This window comes from Fringilla coelebs (assembly GCF_963513975.1).
Source record: "Fringilla coelebs genome assembly, chromosome: 9".
NCBI lineage: Eukaryota > Metazoa > Chordata > Aves > Passeriformes > Fringillidae > Fringilla > Fringilla coelebs.
In genome coordinates, this window is record NC_140067.1 from 1,055,206 (window position 1) to 1,079,293 (window position 24,088).

The following is a 24,088-nucleotide window of genomic DNA, read 5'->3' on the forward strand; positions in this document are numbered from 1 at the left end:
TATAAATCATTCATCAGTGGCCTTCAGGACAGGTGTGTCCTTTGTCCTCAGATGTCAAAGTGCTGTTCCATGGACGTCAGTCCACGTAGGACAACCTTGGCAGGGAGACTGAGTGAATTAATTTTTAATCACAGAATCCAGCATGGGTAAGGCTGAAGGGATCACAGGGATTCCTCTGCAGCCACCTCCCTGCTCCAGCAGACACATCCCAGAGCACAGGATTGTGTCCCAATGGTTGTGGAATATCCCCAGAGAGGAGAGCCCACAGCCTCTGTGCACAGTTTGCTCAGAGCTGGGCACTGCCCAGGGCAGAAGCTCTGCCTCCTGTGCCAGGGCAATTGCTGGGCTCAGTCCCTGCCCGTGGCTCTGGTGCCATCGCTGGGTCTGGAGCAGAGCCTGGGCCTGCTCTGACCTCCCTGCACACAGGGACAGCCAGGGACACACAGGGACAGCCAGGGCTGAGGCCCCTCTCAGCTGGGGCTCCTCTCCAGGCTGAGCAGCCCCAGCTCCCTCAGCCTTTCCTGGGCACCGAGATGCTCCAGGCCCTTGCTCAGCTCCAGGAGCTCCTGTCCCTGCTGTGCTGAGGGACAGAGCTGGACACAGCAGCCAGAGGTGCCTCCAGGGCTGGGCACAGGGACAGGATCCCCCCTGACCTGCTGGGAATGCTCTTCCCAAAGCACCCCAGGATCCCACCGGGCACCGCTGGCCAGGGACAGCTCATTGTCCCTCAGGATCCCACCGGGCACCGCTGGCCAGGGACAGCTCGTTGTCCCTCAGGATCCCACTGGACACCGCTGGCCAGGGACAGCTCGTTGTCCCTCAGGATCCCACCGGGCACCGCTGGCCAGGGACAGCTCGTTGTCCCTCAGGATCCCACCGGGCACCGCTGGCCAGAGACAGCTCGTTGTCCCTCAGCACCCGCAGGTCCTTCCGCCAGCGCTGCTCCAGGGTGCCGCCAGCCCGTGCCGCGCTGGGGTTATTCCCAGTGCCGAGGTACTGCAGGCAGCGCTGCCGGGCAGTCAGCACACTGCTCCCCTGTGGCTCCTTCCCGTGCTGCCGGATTGTTCCCGGTTCCTCCCGGGAAAGGCTGCCCTGGATCCCGGGAAGGCTCCCGGGAGCGGCCCCTCAGCGCGCAGCGCGCGGCGCCCCCCAGCGGGCGGGCGCTGCCTGGGCAGGGCGGGCCCCGCCCCGCCGGCAGCCAATGGGAGGGCGCGAGGGTCCCGCCCGCCGGCGCCGCAGCCAATGAGAAGATCCGGCCCCGCCGAGCCCCCGGAGCGCTGAGGGCCGGTCCCACAGAGACGCGGCCATGGCAGGCAAGGGGACGGAGGGGTTTCTGCCGCCCTTCAAGCACTTCGCCACCCATGCCATCCACGCCGGCCAGGAGCCCGAGCAGTGGCGCTCCGGGGCCGTGGTGCCGCCCATCTCGCTCTCCACCACCTTCAAGCAGCGGGCGCCCGGCGAGCACGCGGTGAGTGCGGCGGCTGCCGGGGCGCTGAGTCACCCACAGGGACACCGAGCCCCCTTCCGGGCTTGGGCATACCCGGGAGGCCACGAGCATCCGGCGTGTCCCGGCCGGGGGAACGGGAGGCGGCAGGTCCTGGCCAGGGCAGGGAGCTCCCGGCGCGGATGTTTCCCCACGTGGCAGCTCCTGGGCAAACGCGAGCATCTCGCTGGGCCGGGAGCGGGGCTCTCGCCCGGGGAGGCGGCGGAGTCTCCTCACGGGGCCGTGGCAGAGCCGCCTGCCCGTGATCCCGTGGCCTGTGCTCCGGGACGGCCCTGCTGAGCGGCGATGGGAGCGGAGGAGCCGCTGTGGTCCCTTGCAGCCTGAGCCAGCCTGGGGCTCGGTGTTCCTGCTGCGGGCGGCGATCCAGAGCGGTTGGGATGAGGCTGGGATGATTCCCGTGTGAAAGGCGGGGGAAGGGGAGCAGGGAGCATCCAGTGTCCCCGGGCTCGCAGGAATGCTGCTCCAGGGGCTGCCCGCAGCCGGAAATATGGGCGGCTCTCCTGGCCCTGCACCCGCCCCAGGGCCCGGGCACAATCCGTTCCACTACACATAGTTCGTGTAAGAGCCTTCTTCGGTCTTCCTTCCAAACCGAGGGAATATTTCCTAAGGATTTTGTGGATGTCCTGTAGAAATTGCTGGAAAGCTTTGACGGGATATGACACAAAACTGCCACTCCTAAATCAGCACCTGCTCCAAACTCGCGTTGTGCTGGTCGGGCAGGAGGAATTTTCCTTGTGATTCCTCATTCCACACAGAATCCCAGCTGTGCTGAGGAGGCCCTCAGGAGGAGTCACGCTGCTGTATCCACATCCTGATGACAGGATCCATGCTCTTGCCGGGAGCTCTGCCAGAGCGATCTGCAGGATTCCTGACTATGAGGAAGTTGACATTAAAGAGAAATCCTAAAAGCAGGCAAATCCCAGGGTGCTCAGCAGGTTCTCTTGGTAACAACTGCATCTGTGCATGCATGAGTCGTTTTTCCTCATTGAATTTCCCCAGAATTTGCATAAAAGCTGTGGCTCTAGGAAACGTGTGGGTTGTCAAGAACTGATGAGGGGAGTTGTCCAGTGCCCTGTGGGTGTGATGGAGATGGACACATGTTTTTCCTGAGAATTCCCTCCAAAGAGGCTGAGGAGTCTCCCTCACTGGAGATACCCAGAATTGCCTGGTCACGATCCCATGCCCTGTGCTCTGGGATGGCCCTGCTGAGCGAGGAGCAGGAGCAGGGCACCCTCATGGTCCCTTCCAGCCTGACCCAGCCTGGCATTCTGAGGGTGGTTGGACTGTGCAGCCCAAGCCCTTTCTCCCACAGGGGCCACAAATGGATGTTTGGGGAGAAGCAGGAGAATGTGGCTCCTTGCCCCAGTGCATCCCAGCCCCTTTCTGTGGCAGGGATGCCCAGCTGGATGTTGTGCCAGGACACCCTCCTCTCTGGGAGGAGCTGGATGCCCTCAGCCAGGGCTCTTTAAGGAACCTAGAACTGCTGTTATCCCGGACTTTCCCAGTGCTCCCTCTGATGTTTGTTTCTTATTCCTGCCGCAGGGTTATGATTACATCCGGTCTGGGAACCCCACTCGGGATTGCCTGGAAAAGGCTGTGGCCGCCCTTGATGGAGCCAAATACAGTGAGCATCTCATGGGTTGGAGCAGCCTGGGACAGGGGGAGGTGTCCCTGCCCATGACAGGGGTGGCACTGGGTGGGCTTTGGGGTCCCTCCATCCCAAACCATTCCAGGATTCTGTGACCACGGCTCTGGCTGTTGGCTGTGGGCAGGAGCAGCTCCAAGGTGGGAAAGAGCCCAACATTTCTGGTTCAGCAAAGTCCAGCTCTGTCCCTGGGTTTGTCTCCTGCTTCCTCATCACTGTGGCTGATGCCTGGGCTGAGCTGGATCCATCCTTGTGCAGCAGCAGTGGAGGCAGTGGGAGCAGGCAGCCCCTGGTCCCAGTCCATTCCCAGTCTGTCCCAGTGTCCGTGCTGGTTCCATGCTGTCCACATGCATCCCATGCTTTCACTGGCTCCGCATTCCCAGTGAGGCAGTGACAGAACAGGTTCTTTTCAGAGGCAAAGCAAGGAAGGCCAAGGCAAGTCTGACTTGTTGTGTCACATCAAACACTGATGATCCTTTCTCCTCCAGGCTTGGCTTATTCCTCTGGCTTAGCAGCTCTTTTGAACATCTGTCACCTGCTGAAGACAGGGGACACAGTTATCTGCATGGATGATGTCTATGGAGGTGGGTACAGCACCCTGTGGTTTCTTTGTGCAGGGGACCAAACCTGTCTGTGGCTCTCAGGAGCTCTGAATTTCCCATGTAGACCTCACTCTTCTTTGAAGCCTGTTTTTATCAATCCCCTCTTCCTCTCAACTCCCCAGTGGCAGAGTGCACCCAGCTCTGGCAGAGTCCTTCTCTGAGCAGGGTGAGCTCACTCCAGTTCCTGGGAACTTTCCCCTGCTCCTTGAAGGCTCAGCCTGGGCTGGTTTCTGCAGGGCTGAATTTCATTGCTCCTCCTCTGGCTTGGTTTGTTATAAAGAAAGGGTTTCTTACAAAAGAACCTCCCAAACATCACTCAGATGTTCCCTTCAGCTCACAGCATCCACCTCCATGATCCATCCCTTCCTGCTCAGATGGAAACCTGTGTCCCTGGGAATCACCTTGGAAAAAGGACCCAATCAATGAATTTTTAATCCCAGCAGTGTTTCCTGGTAGTGAGTGCTGCACATCCATTGATCACCTGTTGCTGCTGGATTCTTTTAATCTTCCCAGGCTTCAAAGAAGGCAGGGAAGGAAAGCAGGAATAATTTTTATTGGAGTGATGGGAAACAGGAGCTGGAGTCTTCCCCTTGGTTCTTCTTCTGTGTTTGATTTCCTGATCATAAACCCCACATTGATTTCCAGTACTTCCTAAATCACTCTGATCCCATATTCCCATTATTACTATTTCATGATCATTCAATCTGCAACAATCTTTAAACTTTGTAAATAAAGAAAATAGAAATGTGCCATTGATGGTGTGCAGCATCAATCTGTGCCCTCCTGACTGTCCCTGCCTGATGCAGGAGGCTGGAGAGCAGGGAATGAAAGTTAAGGAAGTTGTTTCATTTTGTGATCTTTTTGGTTTTTTAAGGCACAAACAGATACTTCCAGAAAGTAGCCTCAGAAAATAATTTGAAAGTAATTTTTGTTGACTGCACAACGCCAAAATGCCTGGAAGCTGCAATTACACCAGAGACCAAGGTAGGGGAGAGGGAAATGGATTTTAAGGGATGTTAAATTGTTTTATCCTAGCTCCTGTTGGGTTTGGGAGTGTGTTGAGCTGAGGGGGGCAGCTTGGGGCACAGCTGGATCCACCCCATCCCCCTGTGCTGCCTCATGGAAAGCATCCTAAGAAGGGCAGAGAGCCCTGGAGAGAGAGGAGGGAGCAGGGCAGAGATGAGGAAGAGCAGAGGGAACGCCGAGCGCGGAGCCGGGGCTGCTCCGTGGCCCTGCTGGGGGATCCCCTGCCCCAGGGGAAGGGAACTGTGCTGGGAAAGGCTTTGGGAAAGGCTCTGTCCTGCCTGGGTGAGGCCTTCTCCAGCTGGGATGGCCTGGGATGGCACAAGCCCAGCTGGAGAGAAACCTCCCTGAGCTTGGAGGAAGCAGCTGGAGCCTCCCCTGGCTCTGGCAGGGCCACTGCCCGTCCCCACTGCACAAACCCACAGGGAGCTGCCAGCACTGAGCACCCAGAGCCCCTGGGACTCAGCCCAGCACTGGGAACTCTCTGACCTGGAGATTTCTGGGTTTGTGCAGCTGGTTTGGCTCGAGACCCCCACGAACCCCACGCTGAAGGTGATCGACATCAAAGCCTGTGCAGACATCGTGCACAGGCACCCAGGGGTGCTGCTGGCCGTGGACAACAGCTTCATGTCTGCCTACTTCCAGGTATGTCACCTGCCCCAGGGCAAGTGGATTGGGAAAGGGATGGGAAAGGGATTATATCAGATCTATTTCCCAGGAGACCAAGCTAAGCCCTGGTGTTGTAGGTTTAAAGTCACCCTTTTTGCAGAGTGCAAAGTGCCTGTTTTTTTTCAAGGTACCGATCAGGGTGATCTTGCTAAATTAAGAGAAGTCTACAGAAAGTGTTAATGCTTAGCTCAAGCAGCTCTGCAGTTGGCCTGGGACATGCCAGAGGCTTAGGGATCTGCCCTGCAATGTGTTGTTCACTTCAGAATTCCCAATTTCCTCCAGAAGGGGCTGTGTGGAAGAACACAGGGTGCTGGTTAATGTGTCTGGAGCAGCCCAGTGTGAAGGGAAAGGCCATGCTAATGATTAATTGGTGGGAGCAGTAGGTGAGGTACCACACTGGGCAAGGAAAAGGAGAATTTCACAGTGATCTGTCCATCAATATTGAGTGTAAAAGACCTTTGCTGTGATGGTTCTGGATGAGCATCTCCACATTCCCTGGGTGGGAGTCTGCGTTTAATGTGGCAGCAGCAGTCTTTGCACCTGCCTGCTTTGTTCAGTTTTAAAAGTGATGCCCTTCACTCTTTAGAATGTGATGATACCTTGTGCAAAGTGCCTTAATTAGTGATTGATTAAAGACCTGGCACTGCTCAGCACCTCTTGCCCATCCACGTCCTGGTTTGTCTCACCTCAGGAGGCTCCTGGGCAGAGAGCTGGGAGCTGAGGGGAGAGAGAGCTGCCAAAGGAACCTCCTTTGCTCATGTTCTCAGCCCCTCCAGGGCAGGATCTGCACCAGCTGGAAAGCAAAGCAATTCTTTTGCTTTGCAGTTGGAGTCCTTCATTTCCCTGGAAATGCCCTTGATGGGGTCCATGCCATGGTTTGTCCCTGCCTCAGCTGAGCAGCAGAACTGTTTTTTCCCAGCTCTGCACTGTGTGTTGGATGTGCTCAATCTCTTCTCTCCCTGGAGCCTGTGGGAGTTGGAGCAGTGCTTTTAAATCCCATTTTCTTGTGCTTACCTTGAATTCAGAGTGCCTCCCTGTACTGCTGCCTTTAGCATGTGTTCTGTTGTCATCCTCAGGTTTTTGTGTTTGTTTCTGCCTTTGTTTATCCAGTGTGAGCTCAGATCCCTTTGGAATGGCTGGGAATGAACCTGAGTGCAGCCAATCTTGAATTCTGATGTTATTTTCCTTTCCTTTCAGCGTCCTTTGGCCCTGGGGGCTGATATTTGTATGTCTTCTGCAACCAAATACATGAACGGTGAGTGTGAGAGTTCAGCACATCCTTAGGGCAGGGATGGAGGGGGATTGGGAGGGAATTCCTGGCTGGGAGGGTGGGGAGGCCCCTGGATCCCTGGCAGTGCCCAAGGCCAGGTTGGACACTGGGGCTTGGAGCAGCCTGGGATGGTGGGAGTCCCAGGGGTTTTATTTGCACTTGGGGCTTGTGGCTGGACCCTGGAGTGGCTGATCCCATTCTTGTCCCCTGTCATTTGTAGGGCACAGTGATGTCCTCATGGGTCTGGTCTCTGTAAACAGGGATGATCTCTATGAGAGGCTGAAATTCCTGCAGAACTGTAAGTCCAGACAGGGAATTCCTGACAGGAATCCTGTTCACATCCACAGCTCCTGCTGGGGAGGGTGGGCATGCACACAAGTGGGAAATGTGCCTGGAATGTAAACTATAAGAGCTGGTAAAGCTCCATAAAATAGTCCCATAACATGAGAGACATTGACCTCCCCTTCCCAAACACTTCAAGAGGGCGCTGGGGCCCATCCTGCACCCACTGAGGTGCCAGCTGCGGTTTGGGGGGTTTGAAACTCCCTCACCCATCAGGGTGTGCCCAATGCAGAATTTTCTTACCTTGGATGATTCCAGCAATTTCCCTTCCTCTTGTCAGGAATAAGTTCCTGTCCAAGGTTGTGCTCTCTGTAGTGAAGGTGCACTGTGCCAGATAAATGTAATCCTTGAGGCCTGAGCCTGTTAATTGGCTCATTAATGGGCTCCCCAATGTGGGAGATGAGGAACAGAGATTGCCTTGGGTGTCTTCCCACTTGTGCCAAGCTCAGAAATACTGGAGGTGAGGGTGTGTTTGGCTTTGCTGAATGCAGGACACCAATGTTGCTGTGGGATTCTGTGTGCTTCTGTGGAATTCTCTGGAATTCTGTTCCCATTCCCACAGCCCTGGGAGCTGTCCCCTCCCCCTTTGACTGCTTCCTCTGCAACCGTGGGCTCAAGACTCTGCACATCCGGATGAAGCTGCACTTCCACAATGGGCTGGCTGTGGCCAAGTACCTGGAATCCAATCCCAGGGTAGAGAAGGTCATTTACCCAGGTGGGTGGGCAGGGATTTGGGGGCATCCCAGGGCAGGGATTTGGGAGCTGTGGTGCTCTGTGACTGGGGCTGGGTGAGGCTGAGCTGCCCCAGCTCTGCACCGGAATTCACTGGGAATTCTCCCAACTCTCCATTCCAGGGCTGCCTTCCCACCCTCAGTATGAGGTGATGAAGAAGCAGTGCACGGGCTGTCCTGGGATGGTCACCTTCTACATTAAAGGGAACATCAAAAATGCCTCTGCCTTTCTCAGGAACTTGAAGGTAAAATAAAGGCAATAAAATCATCCTCAGAGGGAGCTGAAATTGCTCTGCTGAGGGGAGGGTGGAGTGGCTTTTCCTGCCAATCCTTTGGGTGTGTCCCATAAATCCCACTATAAATCAGAGATAATCTGTCTATGGGGTTAATGAGGGGGAACAAAGGGACACCTCAGCCCCTTGAAAGTGTTTGTTTGCTCCCAGGGTGAGGCGTGCCCAGCTCAGCCCAGGAGCTGCTGCTGGCAAAGGGCCCTCAGCGGGGCTGGGCAGCTGGGGCTGGTGCAGCTCTGCTGGAATATTGCAAAGTGCCCTGAGCAGGGAAAGGCACTGAGGGAGGCCCTGACTCGTGGGGCAGAGAGGGAGCCCCTGGCTCTGGGAAGGCTTGGCTGGGTCCTTGGCCCAGCCTGTGCTGGTCTGTGGTCAGGTGTGCACCGTGCCTGTGCCCAGGGGGTGTTTGTGTCCTGAGCCCACTCCTGTAACATCTCCTTTCCCTTCCTGCCGTAGGTGTTTACCTTGGCTGAGAGTCTGGGTGGCTTCGAGAGCCTGGCAGAGCATCCGTAAGTTCATCCTCCCATCCTCAGAGCCTCAAAAAGCTGCAGAGCACCCCAAAATTCCCACCATTTCCCAGTCCCCAGAGCTGTTTTGCTGTTTTGCCTTTAGCTAAACTCAGGGACTGTTGGGCAGCACAAAGCCAGGGGAGATTGCAGAGGGAGGGAATCCTGTGGGAGGGCAGAAATAGAGGAATTTTGGCTGGAGGGCTGAGGCACAGTTGGTGTCCATGAAGACAATCCCAGAAGCTGCAGAGTGTTGGGAAGTTGCTATTTGAAAAGGCCCAGGGGAATGAATGACTGTATTTAAATGCTGAATCATTTCACTTACTGATTTCACAGCAATGCTGAGCCCCTCCAGCAGCTGAAAGGAGCTGGTGTGCTCAGCCAGGGCCTGAGCACCTGGGGAAATCCCTTCTTGCCTGTGTCCTCTGTAGCTGGAGAGAATAAACCCTCCAGAGTCCTTTGGGGCAGTTTGAGAAGGGAACTGAGAAACCAGAAATGAATCCAGGAGATTTTAATCTGGAGGTTTCACGTTCCCCACGTGCAGAGCTTACAGAGCTTCTGTAGAATGAAAGAGCAGCTCTGGAAGGAAGAGGAGTAGGATTTTCTCCTTTGTCAGGTCCAGATTTTTAAGTATCCACTTCTTGTCAATCATTTGTGTCCTGCAAATACGAGCTGGAGGTGCAATTCCCGGACTTGTCAGCATTCCCACCATTTCCAGGAACTGCTGCCAGGAGCTCTCTGCATCTGTGGGGTGACACAGGTGGCACAGAGGAGGTGTCAGATCCTGCTGCATTTCAGGGGTGCTGGCAGGGAGCCAGCTGGGCTGGTTGTACCAATACAAGTCCCAAGTTCTTGGGATAAAGGCTGATTTTTATCCCTGCAGGGCCATCATGACCCATGCCTCAGTACCTGAGGAGGAAAGGAAAACTCTGGGAATCAGTGACACCTTGATCCGCCTCTCAGTGGGGCTGGAGGATGAGGAGGATTTGCTGGCAGACCTGGACCAGGCCCTGAAGGCTGCGGTGAGTGGGGAGCTCCCCTCCAAAACTCATCCCCAGGCAGCCTTTCCCAGGGGCTGAGCCCTCAGCTCCTCCCTGATGGGCCCTGGGCTGGGGAGGGAAAGTTTCCCTGATTGCAGCCCTGCTCAGGCACAGTTCCCCATGGATTCAGGAGAATCAAAGGCTGAAATGTGACTTTAATTTATGAAAAGGAAATAAACCTGTGTGTTTGATAGAGGGGCAGAGCACACTGATGCCTCCCTTTCCTTCCTGCAGTTTGCATAAACCTTGAGGGTCAAACAGGACCTTGGAACTGGACATGGCTGTGGACGAGGACACGGAAAACCAAACCACTCTTGCTTTGCCTTTGGGAATTGCAGCCTGGGTTCCTGGGACTCTCCCTGCTGCTGTTGGGCTGCTCTCCCTGGCTGTGCAGGGTGTGCTGGGCACATCCTGGGCTCTCCCTGGAGCCAGGAGCTGTGGGAGCAGCCGTGGGCACCCCAGGAATGTGATCCCAGTTCTCCCAGCAGAGCTCAGTGCTCCTCCTGCTCCTGCAGGGTGTGGGGCACAGGGGCTGCTTCCTCTTACTGCTCTCAGGCTCTTCTCTTCTCACCCATCAGCTCAGCTCAAAAACTTGATTGACTGCAGATTTATTTTAATTAAGTTAGAAATTTGCCTAAGAGTTTTTCCTTCTCTTGATGTGTTATTGAAGATGAAGTGAAATCAAACACCTGGTAAATAATAACTTTCTAAAGAGGAGTCTTTGTCTCTTTTAAGAAAAAACCATGTGCTGTGGGAATGATTGGAATAATTTTAATTAAAACACACTTTTCCTTTCCTTGCATATATTCCCGTGTGCACGTGCTGCTTGTGTTCAAAACCAGGGGTTGGAGTGACCCTGGAGCTGTTGGAATTTTCCTGTGGGAAGGCAGGAGGGGAATGGAGCTGAGGGGAGAGGGGGATGGAGCTGAGGAGGGGCTGGGGCTGAGGCAGGACAATTCTGTACTGGCCACACCCAGAATAACCTTCCTTGCACAGAGGGATTAAAACCTGACAAAACCAAAGTGCAGGTGTTCCCAGCCAGCCCCCCTCATTCCACAGCCTCCCAGACTGGTTGGTTTGGAATGGACCTCAGAGCCCACCCAGTGCCAACTCAGGAGCAGCTCTGACATGAGGCGGGGCCAGGTATCCCAGCACGTTAATGACTTTTAGGGGATTCAGGAATTTCTGTAATTACTGTTAATCACAGTTGGGTAATTAACACCCGCGAAGGTGCTCGGGCCGGGATCCGAACCCGCGACCTCAGCGTTCACTCAGCCCGGCCCGCCGAGTGACGTCACGCATCGCGTGCGCCCGTCCCGGCCAATCAGCGGCCGCCGGCGGATTCGAACGGCGGGGCGGCGGCGGCGGCTGTTGCGCGCGCGGCGGGGCCGGCAGGGGGCGCTGCGCTCCCCGGCTGAGGGGCCGCCATGGCCGGGCCGGGGCCGGGGCCGGGGCCGTACCGCGCCACGAGGCTGGTGAGCACCGGGCGGGGCTGCCGCGGCACCGGGCCGGGCGGGTTGTGCGGGAGCCGGGGGCGCGGCTGCTGCGGGGGGAGCGGGGCGCCTGTGGCACCCGTGCGAGCGCCGCGGGACGGGAGGTGGCTCCGCCCCAGGGCCTGCTGTCACGACAGAGGGGCGTTTGGGGGTGCGCCGTGCCCGCGACACCTGGGTGCCTTGGGACTCCCTACCTGCTGTCGTGACGGGGCTCAGGGACACCCCCTGCTCGCTGTCGCGACACGTGGGTGCCTGGCGCCCTCCTGCCCCGCGTCCGTTTTCCCGGTGTGCGGGGACGCCACACGGGGGAGCCCTGGGACGCCCCGCGCTTTGTCGCGACATTGGGTGCCCTGGCATCCCCCTACCCTCGCGACATGGGGATACCTTCAGACCTCCCCCGCCCTGCCCTCTGTCACGCTAATGTTGGCGCCCTGCTGTCGCGACACGTCGGGTGTCGCGAGGCGCGGGTGGCCGCGTGTCGCCGGCGGCGGCTGCAATAGCGGTGCCGCTCGGTGTCCCCGCAGTGGAACGAGGTGACGCGGTCCTTCCGCGCCGGGATGCCCCTGCGGCGGCACCGGCAGCGGCTCCGCTCGCACGGCAGCTGCTTCACGGCCGCCGAGGCCGCGGACTGGCTGCACCAGGTGCTCCGCAGCAACAGCAGCTTCGGGCCCGACGTCACCCGGCAGCAGACGGTGCAGCTCCTGCGGAAATTCCTCAAAAACCACGTCATCGAGGACATCAAGGGCCGCTGGGGCGCCGAAAATCTGGAGGACAACGGTGTCCTGTACAGGTACTGAGGTTGGAATTAGCCCTGCGTCTCTCAGGTTGAGAGTTTTAATTTAAAATGCTTAGATTTGCAAGAAGAGCTCGCTTTGGGTTAAACATCCTAGGTAAAGAGTTAATTATCAGCCTAGTTTCGTCTCTCAGGTTGAGAGTTTTAATTTAAAATGCTTAGATTTGCAAGAAGAGCTTGCTTTGGGTTAAACATCCTAGGTAAAGAGTTAATTATCAGCCTAGTTTTTCTCCTCTGAGTGTTTTGCTTCGCTCCTGTGTGTGTCCATGCTTTTGTCCAGCCGAGGTTTTGGCTGGAATACAGACTGTGCTCCAGTGCTTTGGAGTGAAGCCAGGGTGTTTTGTAGGAGCTGCCTGCTGGGTTTGCTTCTCTTGGGCCTTTTACACAAAGCCTGAGTGGGAAACAGAGCCAAGCAGCTCTGAAATTAAAGGTATTAATGGCCCCCACTTCTCACGTTCTGGGCTCAGGCTGTGCCAACATCTTCAGCTTGACTGTGGCATCAAGAAAAACAGCCTAAAGCTAATTTATTATATGATAAATTTAAAAAAAAGCTCTTTTTTTAGTGAATCTAATAGAGTCACACTGGTATGGAGTCAGAGGTTTTGTTTTGTCAAGTCATTTATTTGATTACAGATCAATTCTGAATGTATTTAACATCTCTCCCATTCATTACAGATTTCCTCCAACTTCTCCAGTCAAACCTCTACCAAGCCCACCAAGGGAGAGCTTGGAAAACTTCTCTGGAGACAAAGGAAAACTTTTTAAACTGCCCAGCTCATCCAGAAGGGGTTTGAAAAAACAGGAGTTCCTGCAGTCTGTGGTAATAACTTCTGTTCCTCACAGCAGTGCAGTTGGCTTGCACTGCCTTTAGTCTTTAAAATGTAGTGACACTGCTCTGTTGTGGCATCTTCCCTTAAGAAGGAATAGCTTAGACTTAAGGAATTGAGAAATGTTAAGAAATAAATTCATACGAGAGGGGTTTTTATTTTGTTTGTTTTGCCTCAGTGCAGAATTATCCCTGCTAAGGGATTTTAAAGTATTGGGAGAGTTGAAAGGTGAAGTCCTAGGAATGATCTGCACAACATGGCCTTGTTGAAATTTAATTTATTGCTGGGGACAACTAAAAGGCACAAATCATTTAATTGGACATCTTTTTGGAGAAGATGGAATGTGTGTGTGGCCCTTGAGATTGGTGTGCATAAATTCTGAATTTAGGTTCCAGTCCTTAAAGAGAATAATTCACATATTAATGCATCTGGATTTGAGGTGTTTTTACCTTTTAAATTGCTGATTTTAGATCGATCAGGGGTTTTCCCCATTTCTTTTTAGGTGTGTGCTCCCATTTCAGTGCTGAGGCTGCAGGTTACCCCCTGGCTCATGTGGAATTTAATGCTCCACAGAATGCCTTGTTCTTCTAATTCCAATTTTCCTAATTTTTAATTGCCTTAAGAAGCTCGTTTATCTTACACTATGAACCACTGATTTTCAGGAAAACTTAGCAAGACCCAAAGCTGATGTACCAGAAGAAAAGAAGGAAGGCCCAGTGCAAAGGAGGGAAATAAGCCAGGAATATGTGCAAGAAACATGGAGAAACATCATCCAGTTACAGTGAGTGAGGAATTACACACAGCACCTTCTCCTTCAGTGGGAAATGGCCCAAGCAAGCTCTCACCATTTGTTTTTAATTGTTAAAACTGTGCTTTAAGTTGAATTTGAATTTTTGAAGAGTAGAATTTTTCCTGTTGTTTACACAGGTTTTCTAATCTGTTTATTAACTTTGGATTGCTGCATTTAAGGAATTTCTGATCAGGTGCTGAAATATATTTTAAACACCTCAGGTGCTCTTCCTTGCTGATTGTTGCTGTTTGTCCCAGGGAAAAGTGTCCCCAGTTGTCCTCCTGGAAGTGAGAAGTTATCAAACACCACTTTAGCTCCCCAAGAGTTTTGGAACAGATACGAAAAGAACTTGTTTTCCTTCATCTCTTGCAGTTCTTTGCTCTCTTCCTCCCCAGTTTGCAAACCATTTTGGGACTGCCCTCGTTGGAGGAGGTTCTGCAGCCAGCCCAGATCATCCCTGAGTTTGTCATGTACAACATGAGCAACACCAGCAAACACGGGGTGGTGATCCTGCAGAACAAAGCAGGTGACGTTTATTTCCCTAGATTTGCTTTAAAATCTTTATTTCTAAATAATAATTCATCTGTTTCACAGTGTATTGTTTACACTTTTTCCCCAACCATAGCACAGCTCAGGGACATTAAATCCCATCCCACCCCTGACACCTTCCCTTCTCCCAGGCTGCTCCAGCCTGGCCTTGGGCACTGCCCGGGATCCAGGGGCAGCCAAAATTCCATCCCAGCCAAAAATTCCTTCCCAATATCCCATCTAGCCCTGCCCACCTTCAGCTTGAAATTATTCCCCTTAATCATCTCAAAATTACACGTGGAGCAGTATTTAAAATCAGTTTTAAATTTAATATTTTGTGCTTTAGGCGTTATTTAATACGTGTGAGCCATTATTAGTTGGTAATTCTTTGGGCTCATGTCTAAATGGTGCTTTTATCTGTTTGGATTTCAGAAGACCTCCCTCACTGGGTGCTGTCAGCCATGAAGTGCTTGGCCTACTGTAAGTCACTGAAGAGCTTTTGAGTTCCAGAAGCCTCTTTTGAGAGTTGAAAGGGAAATATTTGTGTGTGTGAAATCAGCTGTGATGTTTCAGTTCAGAAACCTGTGGGTGGTTTCCTCTAATGCAGCTTTTCAAGAGTGAAAGGGACTTTGCTTTTAGCTGGACCAAAATATTTCCTACACTTCATATTAAACTGGGGAGATCCATTTTCTTTGCTTTGTAAACAATCAACTCTAAATTAATTAGATGAGTGCCTCTCAAATGAGACCAGAGATAATGAGCTTTTTTATCCGTGTGCTGAGCTTTCTTTTGCCCAAGGAGCTTGAACTCCCTGTGGGAGAAGTGGGATCGCTGTGCTTTGGAAATGAAGGCACATAATGAGGGTGGGTGATTGTTTTGCTGAGGAACCTATGAAGAACATAGGTTATTTTTTCTTTATTTATTTTCTTGGTGTGGAACAGAACTGAGCACAACTCTTCAGTGGCTGCCTGGAATCTCTTACACTGCTTTTACTTACAAATTGTGCCAAATACAATATTTGTGGATTGCTGATAGCATTCTTTGCTTGTGAAACAAGAATAAATTTAGGCTGATCTTCAGAAATTTCTTTCCTAGTGGGACTGTGGATTTTTGGTGTCAATTTCTTTTCTTCCCCCCTTTTCAGGGCCCAGGAACAATGACATGAGCCAAGCCACCTACAGTGGCTTTGAGCGGGACGTGTTCAGAACAGTTGCTGATTATTTTCTCAGTCTTCCTGAGCCATTGCTTACTTTTGAATACTATGAGCTCTTTGTTAACATCTTAGGTACGTATGAATTTAGAAACTGTCAGGGAAGCTCTGAGTTCAGATCAGCTGGGGGACAAATGTGTGATTCAAAGCAGAGCTTGGCCTCCTGATGTGTGTGGAAGCTCCAATCTGAGGAGGATCATCACTGCTCCATTCTGTGTTAGTGTTAATTAAAATGTACTTCTGCCTCATGATTTCCCATTTAAATTGCTGTTTCAGCTCACATTCTAAATATTCAATAACAAAAACTTCAAAAGGTGTGCTTGTTCTGCCTGCTCCTCACTACTGCAGTGTTACCTGTCTTTGTTCTTGCATGTTGGTTGCAATGGCCTTGTTAAATTGCTTTGGGACTGAACTAAAGCCTTCTTAATTAATATCTTGACTTTGTTGCCTGTCTGCCCATTTAGCAGCTCTCTGAACGGGTTAATTTTCACACCACTTGCACCTTTAACATCTCTTTCATTTCCTGATAGTTTTGTGTGGCTACATCCAAATTCCTGATCTGGGCAGTGGAAAATGTTCTGTCCAAGAGGAGAAATGTGACCCTCAGCCTTCAAAACCTCCTCACTTGAACTCTTTCAAGTCCACTGAGTGTCTTCTCCTAAGCCTGCTCCTCAAAGAGTCTGACAAGAAGGAGAAAGGAGAAGCTTCCAGGAGGTTTTCCTCAGAGGAGCTGAGAGCCCAAAACCAGCACGGGAAGAAATGGCAGCAGCACAAACTGCCCCGTCAGCAAGGGAGTGCTGGGAGCCTGATAGGAGGGAGCTGCCAGAATCTTGCAGGAGCCAGGAATGCCCAAGAGCCACCTGGAGCATTTAGGACAAGGTGTTACTCCTTGGAAAGAATTGGAGCTGCTGCTTCAAGTGTGTGTGATAAAGGAGGACGTGCCCCCCTCAAGGGAGGAGGTGTGAGCACCACCAGGAGGAGCGGAGAGCTGCTGGAGGAGCACAGAGTGGCCTCAGTGGTGGAGCTGGGCTGGGGTAGCTCAGGCCCAGCCCGGAGCCAGGGCCTCAGGAGAGTGTCTGGCCCTTGTCCCCGGGCTGAGGAGCCGTGGGACGGCAGCCACGGGCCCCGGGCACCGCGCCGCTCCCCGAGCCCGCTGGGCAGGAGGGGCTCCAGGAGCTGCAGTGCCATCAACAGACCCAGTGCTGAGATCACAGTGCAGCCCCAGCCCCGGGGGCAGGGCACAGCCAGCCCCTCTGTGGCCATCAGCGTCCAAAAGAGACTCTGCAGGAGCAGCACAGAGCTGGCAGAGCGCTCTGTGCCCCCCTCCCCCTGTGTGCTGGCTGGCACAAGTAAGGGCTCTCTGCAGCATGCTGTACTGCCTTGTTGTGTGGCCTCACTAATCCCTGCTTCCCTCACCTCTGCCACCCTTGCTAGGATAGGCACAGAGCATGGATTTGTAGGGTGTTTAAAGGAAATTGCTGGCTAAATTGTTTAGGCTGCTGTAGCTCTGCTAACTGTGTGTAGTATCTTTGGAGTATGAGCTCGATGTGTCAGTGACTGGCCTTTCTGCTCAGGTAAGTGATGGGGACAGGGAATCTGCTCACACCTGCCTGCTGGAGATGGCTTTTTCTGTTCTGTGAATATGTATTTTCTGGGAATAATTAGGGTCATTCCTTAATTGTATTGTGGTCCTAATTGCACTGTAATGAAGGAAGCTGAAGATGACCACACAAACAAAGGCCTGTATGTTCTCTTCTGTGTTACAGCTGATTTCTCTGAAACAAATAATCACACTGAAAAATAAGAAATCTGTGATACTGAGGCAGAAACATGCTGGAAGCTGGTTCAAATACTAATGCCAGCTGTCTTTGTGGTTCACTTGCAGATCTCCTGCAGCCTCACCTGGAGAGGATTGCAGTGGAGGCCCTGCAGATCTGCTGTCTGCTGCTGCCCCCGCCGAGGCGCAGGAAGCTGCAGCTGCTGCTGAGGATGATGGCCAGGATCAGTGGCAACGTTGACATGCCACGGCTGCACGATGCCATGGGCACCAGGTCCTTGGTAAGGGCAGGAAAAGCTCTTGGAAGACTGTAGATGATTCCTCAGCCTGATTTCTCACCCTGCTGCTAGTTAGAATCCCAGACTGGTTTGGGTTGGGAGGGACCTTAAAGCCCATCTCATTCCCTGCTGTGCATTAGGGCTGGGTTAGGTTGGCTCTGCAGGTTTTAATCACCTCACTGATCTCAAGATGGCCAGTTGAAGATTCAGGTTTAGATTAGCAGTAGGAAGAAATTCTTTATTCAGAGGGTGGGCAGGCCCTGGCACAGGGTGCCCAGAGCAGCTGTGGCTGCCCCTGGATCCCTGGCAGTGCCCAAGGCCAGGCTGGACAGGGCTTGGAGCACCTGGGACAGTGGAGGGTGTCCCTGCTCCAAACCATTCCAGGAGCCTGTTCTACAGTCCTGTGAAGATGTTCAGTTTTCTATAGGTTAAGCCTTTTTCTGCCACTGCCTTTTACAATATGTATTTTTAATTGAAAGTGCTGTTCAATTCCAAAGAAATTACTTTAATTCAGCTGAGGGAACAATAATGACTTTTCCTCCTTGTTTGACCATACTTGGAAGTTGGTATTGGGGGATTTGAGGCACTGTGGAGTGGAGAGGAGGGAAATAAATCCCCCAGCTTCCTTCACTGCAGCTGTGCTGAACTTTTCCAGCTGATCCAGACGTTTTCCCGCTGTGTCCTGCGCTGTGCAGAGGAGGAAGACCTGGATGAGCTGCTTTCCACACGCCTGCTGTCCTTCCTGATGGACCATCAGCAGGAAATATTCCAGGTCCCAGCTTACCTGCAGGTTGCTGTGCAGGATCACCTCGAGTACATGAAGAAGGCTCAGGTTGGTGCCATGAGAGCAGTTCAGATTCATTTGTTAATTGCTTCTTCTGAAGTTGGGAAAATGCAAATAAACCCAGGACATTTTGAATGTATGGATATTAATTATGTTTTGCAGCTTTTGAGTGGGTGTGGGTGTTTTTTAGGTACTTACTCCAACAGTACAGAAACAGTTGAGTGCATGCAGAGCCTTTTTCCTTTCAGTGCAAACAGGAAAAAGAAGAAATTTGTGCCATCTTGCCAACGTATTCCTACTGCAAACAAATCACTCCTGAGGAGTTTGAAGAACAAAAGGTCTCCACCTCACAGGCTGCAGTGACAGAGCTCCTGGAGAACATCATCAAGGATAAAAACCTCTCTGTGAAGGAGAAAAAGAAAAAGTTGAAACAGGTGAGATTATTTCATCTGCTTGTGCAGTGCTTTTGTGAGGGAAGGGCTCAGGCACCAGAACCTGGGGCGGGAGAGGAGCAGAATGTGCTGAGAAATGTTTGTGCTCAAGAGCTGTCGGGTGCTTCATGTGCTCTGCTTGGGATTTTAAAGATGGTTTTTAATGCTGCATCCTCTGGAGCTGGGCTGGGAGAGCTGGGGGTGCTCACCTGGAGAGGAGAAGGATCCAGGGAGAGCTCAGAGCCCCTAGCAGGGCCTGAAGGGGCTCCAGGAGAGCTGCAGAGGGACTGGGGACAAGGATGGAGGGACAGGGAATGGCTTTAAGCTGAAAATGTGTACATTTAGATGGGATATCAGGAAGGAATTCCCTGGCAGGCTGGGCAGGCCCTGGCACAGGTGCCCAGAGCAGCTGGGGCTGTCCTGGATCCCTGGCAGTGCCCAAGGCCAGGTTGGACACTGGGGCTGGAGCAGCCTGGGACAGTGGGAGGTGTCCCTGCCATGGCAGGGCTGGCACTGGGTGGGATTTGAGGTCCCTCCCAACCCAAACCACTCCATAATAATACAGCCTTTAACTGGCAGCAGTGGTGTTCAGACAATGGTGTTAAACCTTTGGATAAATGATTCTGCTGGAGCTCCTGCTCTCCATTCAGTGATTCCTGTGGAACTGCAGCCCAGATTCCTGTGCTGCACTGGCCATCCAGTCACCCTTAGCATGCCAGAGGTGGGGTTAAATTCAGTAGGGGTTAAAAGCAATGATTTTTGCCTTTAAGAGACCCAACTCTCTCTATTGAGAATCCTGAAACATTCTTTGGTGCCCTTGGCTTTGTGTTTTGTAACACTTACGGTGCTCAAGATTATTTTGCACTTCTCTGGCCTACCAACTACTTGCCTAATAGTAAGGCTAAAACACAGCAGTTCTGGCAGGATTTAATCCTGGAGGGTTTTTCTTTCTTTTGGCAAGTCTTTCTGCCCAATGGAATAGTTTTGTACTTGTCCTGGAATCTCCTAAGCAAGTCTTGTGACTCCCCTTTGAACAAGCAGCTTTTCAGGACAGCCACACTTGGCTTTGGTGCCCCTCCTGCAGCTCTGACTTCATGTGTGTTGTGGTAACTTTCTGTGCCTCTAAAAGTGAGTCTGGTTTGGTTCATCAGAACTTCTGAATCTAAAGAAGAATGGCTAATGAGAGTTGATTAAGGCTTGGAGTAAGTGAGGAGTAAGACATGATTTACAGCAGAGGGGAAAGGGGAGGAAGGAGATGGGGGCCCAAAAATGGTCCCAGTACTGGAGGTGCCTCAGCAGTGCCAGCACAGGGATGGGCACTGCCCTGGCCTGCTGGACACATTCTGCTTGATGGGAAATGTTGGGAATCCTTGGGAAAAGCCAAATTCATGGCACTTCCTAGAGGGTAAGGTCCCAATTGTGTCAGTAATTACACCAGTAATTACAAAGGTGGTTTGAATCCATCAGTGTGAAGGTTTGGCTCATGTTCAGATGTATTTGCAGTTTTTCATCCCTTCCTGAGGCCTTGCAAGGGAAACAGGAAAAATGTCCAAATCACTGCTCTGATTCCATTTTCAATTCCATGGAATCATTGGTCAGCTTTCCTGGGAGAGCCCTTCCAAAGCAGGCTGAATCTTGGCTGCCTGTTGGGTAAAAGTTTATCCAAGGCATTGCTGGAAGGCAGCTCTGCAGGCACAGAGTGTGCTGGGGCACAGCTGGAGTTGTTGAGGGCTCTCTTGCGGGATTTTCTCACCGTGGGTGCCTGTGTGTGCTGCAGTTCCAGAAGGAATATCCCCAGATCTACGGCAGCCGGTTCCCAAGGACGGAGTCGGAAGCGCAGCTCCTGGAGAACAAACCCACCCTCAAGCAGCCCATGCTGAGCCTCAGGAAAGCCAAATTCCGCAGCCTCAGGTACTGATTCCACCGCTCCTGAGCCACCTCTCCCTGCTGGAAGTCTGAGGGATTCACCAAAGGAATTGCTGCAGGACGTTGGTTGCTGGCTGTGCTGTGGAAGGAGGAAATGTTTACATGGACACTGTGCTGGAAGGTGCCAAAATATCTTTTTTTGGTGCAGATACTTTGGAATCGCTTCTAAAAGAAAAATATTTATCAGTTTACAAATGATTACAATATATTGGAGTAGGAAAATGTAAAAATACACATAAAGCTGTTGTTAACCAAAAATTTATATATTTTTTTAAACGGGAAACTAATGACCTGCCTCTTGTTATAACCTTTAAACGTCTGTCGGGAATTGGTGCCATTTATTGTAGTTTTTACACGTGTGTGTGTGTGTGTTGTGACTAAGTGCCTTTTTATTCTCAAAATGTTTGTCTTTAAACAAAGGAGCTTCTATGAGTTCAGGACCAGGAGAGCCAGTTCACCATAAATAAATGATTATCTCACTCCATAAATGCTTCTGTTCATATCATCTGTAAAACTCTCATCAGCTTTTTGATACTTATTTATATTAAAAGACTTGAAGTGTATTTCTGACATTTTCATGGAAAACTCATTTTGGATCTGTTGGTGTGATTCTCAAAATAGGAGTGATGGATGATCCAGGAAGTGAGAACAGAATGCACTAATTTTCCCTATTTTTCCCTAGAGTTAGGGATTTCCTTATTAATTATGATAAGATAAAGGTTCCCCCACAGTAGTTGAAATCTGCAGGAATATTTTTGGGGAAGTATAAATAAATAATTAAACTACTGCCTGGCTCTGAGATCCCAGACTGGTTTGGATTGGGAGGGACCTTAAATCCCATCCAGTGCCACCCCTGCCACGGCAGGGACACCTCCCACTGTCCCAGCTGCTCCAGCCTGGCCCTGGGCACTGCCAGGGATCCAGGGGCAGCCACAGCTGCTCTGGGCACCCTGTGCCAGGGCCTGCCCACCCTCACAGCCAGGAATTCCTTGGTGCATCTGTGATCCTGAGGCTGTCAGTTCTCTCCCAAAAAAATACCATTTTTCTCCTTTTTTTGGAAAGATTTTGTAAATTAGAAACCCAAGTTAGCCTCTTTTACCCTGTATTAAGGATGCCTTAATGTCCTGAGAGTAACTTTGTGCTTTCAGAGCAGGGGGTGGCTGTTCCTCCCCTGGAACATCTGTAACCAGCCTCCTCCAGCACTCAGCACCTGCTTGAACTTGCTTCCAGTGCTTCCTACCCCATTCCATGTTGCATAAATGCTTTGTTTATGTAGTGTTCCAGTTAAGTAACTTAGTAGGTGAGAAGCTCACATTTCCAGGATTTGGCTTTCAAAAGCCTGCCCTCATTACTCCCAGGTCTTGATCCAGGTTATTTAATGTCCCCTTCTAAGGTTTTGACAGAACTTAGCCAAAATGGGAATAAATAGAGAAATTATAATTATGGTTCTTCAATGGAAAGGGTTAATGGGAGGCCTCAATCAAGACCTCAGTGCAGAATCCTGGTTTTTCTGTGAGAAGCCTTTAAATGAGCCCTTGTCCAAGTGCAAATGCTGCCTTGAAAGAGGGAGCAATGAAACAACACCAGAGAAAGAGCCAACCCTCACATGCTGGTTGTGGCAGCAAATGGAGCAGGGGATGTTTAATGTCTCTTTCTGTCCCTTCACCCCAGTTTGAGTCCCTGGAGCTGTTTCCGTCTGTACACCTTCAACCTCTGCCTGTGAGGGGACAGCAGGAAACTGGGATCTTGTTCATCTTTGAAATTGCTCTTTACAGCACTGTTGTTTTCATAAATGAATTCAAAAATAAACTATTCTTACTAGAGGAGGTTCCTAATGCTGAGTCTGGAGGAGACTGAGGGAGACCTCAAGGGCCTGAGGGACAGCTCCCACCTCTGCTCCCTGTAAAAGGGACAGGACCCTGGGAACAGCTGGAGCTGGGACAGGGGAGGTTTAGGTTGGATTTTGGGAAAGGTTTCTCATCCACAGGGTGCTGGCACTGCCCAGGCTCCCCAGGGAATGGGCACAGCCCTGAGGCTGCCAGGGCAGCTCCAGGAGGGTTTGCACAGCGCTCCGGGTGGGATTGTCGGGGTGTCTGTGCAGGGCCAGGGCCTGGATCAATGATCCCTGTGGGTCCTTCCAGCTCAGGAGATTCCTTGATGCTTGCCTCTGGCATTTTCTCCTCCCTTGGTGTCTCTGGTGTGACACCACTCCTGGGTAGGCTCTGGAGGAGCCGGGATGGTCCCTGCAGAGCCGGCTGGCGGCAGCTCCCGGCACGGCTCCAGCACTCTGTCCCACTCCTCCCTGGGCTTTTTTTCTTTGTAATCACTTCTGCTTGGGAAGAATTTAGGTCTCAGAAAAACAGTGAAAGCTCCTTTTTGTGTGAACAGCAGGACAAAAGCTCCCAAAGCCCAGGGAGGATTTTGGTGCTGAAAGCCGGCTCTGTTCCCGGGGTGCTCTCATTGGTGGGGGCTGTTTTGGGACGGGGCTGCCCTGGGCAGGGTCAGCACCCCATAAATACCCAGCACAGCTCTGGCTCCCTGCTTGGCTCTGGAGGCTCGGGCCCTTCATCAGGGAGGATGTACAGCCAGTGAGTATTCCTGAGGCTCCTCTCTGTGGGACCACATCCCATGTGGAGCATCGGCTGGGGGGCAGCAGGGTTTGGAGGGGAGGAGAAGTGGGGAGGTCTCCATATCTCCATCTCACATCCCATGCCAAGGTGGGGTTCTGGCCTGGGGGAACAGGCTCACCTCCCAGTTCCAGAGGATTGACCACAATTTGGAGTAGAATAATGGAATCCTGGAATGGTTTGTGTTGGAAGGACCTTAAAGCCCATCCAGTGCCCCCCCTGCCATGGGCAGAGCCACCTTCCACTGCTCCAGGTGCTCCCAGCCCTGTCCAGCCTGGCCTTGGGCACTGCCAGGGATCCAGGTGCAGCCCCAGCTGCTCTGGGCAGAGTTCACCAGCCTGTGCCTGGTGTGTCTTCATGGGCTTTGCAGCAGATAAAATTGGAACCCAACAAATAATTCTTTGCTTCAAAAAAAGAAAAAAAAAAAGGCAAAAAAGAAAAAAAAAAAAAAAGGCTTTTTTAAGAGCTGGGAGATACAAGCTGGATTTTGCTTTCTGGTGATTTGGGTGTCCTGGTTTGTCTGGCTGCAGTGTGGGCTGTCCCCTCGGTGTCCCTGTCCCTCCTCGTGCTCAGGACAGTTCTCAGCAGCTGTTTGGAGCCTCAGAGCCTTTCCCCATGGAAAGGTGCTTCTTCCTCCCTCAAGTCCTTTGCAAGTCATGGATCATTCAGTGCAGAAGGGTCCATCCCTCCCTGGGAGGAGGCTCCCAGCTGTGGCCCTGCTCTGGGCTCACCCAGCTGTGCCCTTCCAGGGTGGAGCATCCTGCTGGAGGCTACAAGAAGCTCTTTGAGACGGTGGAGGAGCTGTCCTCTCCAGTGACTGCCCACGTCACAGGTTGGTCTGGGGCCTCATCTCCTCCTGCTCTCCTTTGCTCTGGCAGCTCAGGGGCATCCAGGGCTTTACAAGGCTGCATGTGAAGGAGCTCACAGGGCTGGTGATTTGGGGTAGAGAAAGGTCAGATTGGGTGGGGAGCTCTTTAGACAATACTGACTGTCTTGGTCCACAGC

The 24,088-nt window shown here is 52.2% G+C and overlaps 2 protein-coding genes across 2 annotated transcripts; both read left to right on the plus strand.

The window, feature by feature from the left end:
• The first annotated feature begins 1,288 nt into the window (after positions 1-1,288).
• LOC311157163 (cystathionine gamma-lyase-like) lies at positions 1,289-10,410 on the plus strand. The gene is made up of 12 exons (XM_084211608.1): positions 1,289-1,468; positions 3,047-3,128; positions 3,638-3,733; positions 4,626-4,735; positions 5,288-5,419; positions 6,641-6,698; positions 6,934-7,011; positions 7,618-7,770; positions 7,910-8,031; positions 8,530-8,582; positions 9,463-9,601; positions 9,854-10,410. The coding sequence occupies exons 1-12, from the start codon at positions 1,307-1,309 to the stop codon at positions 9,860-9,862; spliced, it is 1,194 nt and encodes a 397-aa protein (XP_084067734.1). The 5' UTR covers positions 1,289-1,306; the 3' UTR covers positions 9,863-10,410.
• Positions 10,411-10,986: 576 nt separating this feature from the next.
• On the plus strand, positions 10,987-20,948 carry DEPDC1 (DEP domain containing 1). The gene is made up of 11 exons (XM_084211120.1): positions 10,987-11,094; positions 11,637-11,902; positions 12,581-12,725; positions 13,395-13,513; positions 13,918-14,048; positions 14,483-14,530; positions 15,195-15,335; positions 17,146-17,318; positions 17,971-18,147; positions 18,348-18,533; positions 20,308-20,948. The coding sequence occupies exons 1-11, from the start codon at positions 11,047-11,049 to the stop codon at positions 20,446-20,448; spliced, it is 1,575 nt and encodes a 524-aa protein (XP_084067246.1). The 5' UTR covers positions 10,987-11,046; the 3' UTR covers positions 20,449-20,948.
• The last annotated feature ends 3,140 nt before the right edge of the window (positions 20,949-24,088 follow it).

Coding starts and splice junctions, on each gene's coding strand:
- LOC311157163 (XM_084211608.1), top strand. CDS start 1,307: ATGGCAGGCAAGGGGACGGAGGGGTTTCTGCCGCCCTTCAAGCACTTC. Junction 4,736..5,287: donor CAATTACACCAGAGACCAAG/GTAGGGGAGAGG, acceptor GGGTTTGTGCAG/CTGGTTTGGCTCGAGACCCC. Junction 7,771..7,909: donor AGAGAAGGTCATTTACCCAG/GTGGGTGGGCAG, acceptor TCTCCATTCCAG/GGCTGCCTTCCCACCCTCAG.
- DEPDC1 (XM_084211120.1), top strand. CDS start 11,047: ATGGCCGGGCCGGGGCCGGGGCCGGGGCCGTACCGCGCCACGAGGCTG. Junction 11,095..11,636: donor CGTACCGCGCCACGAGGCTG/GTGAGCACCGGG, acceptor GTGTCCCCGCAG/TGGAACGAGGTGACGCGGTC. Junction 15,336..17,145: donor GCTCTTTGTTAACATCTTAG/GTACGTATGAAT, acceptor GTTCACTTGCAG/ATCTCCTGCAGCCTCACCTG.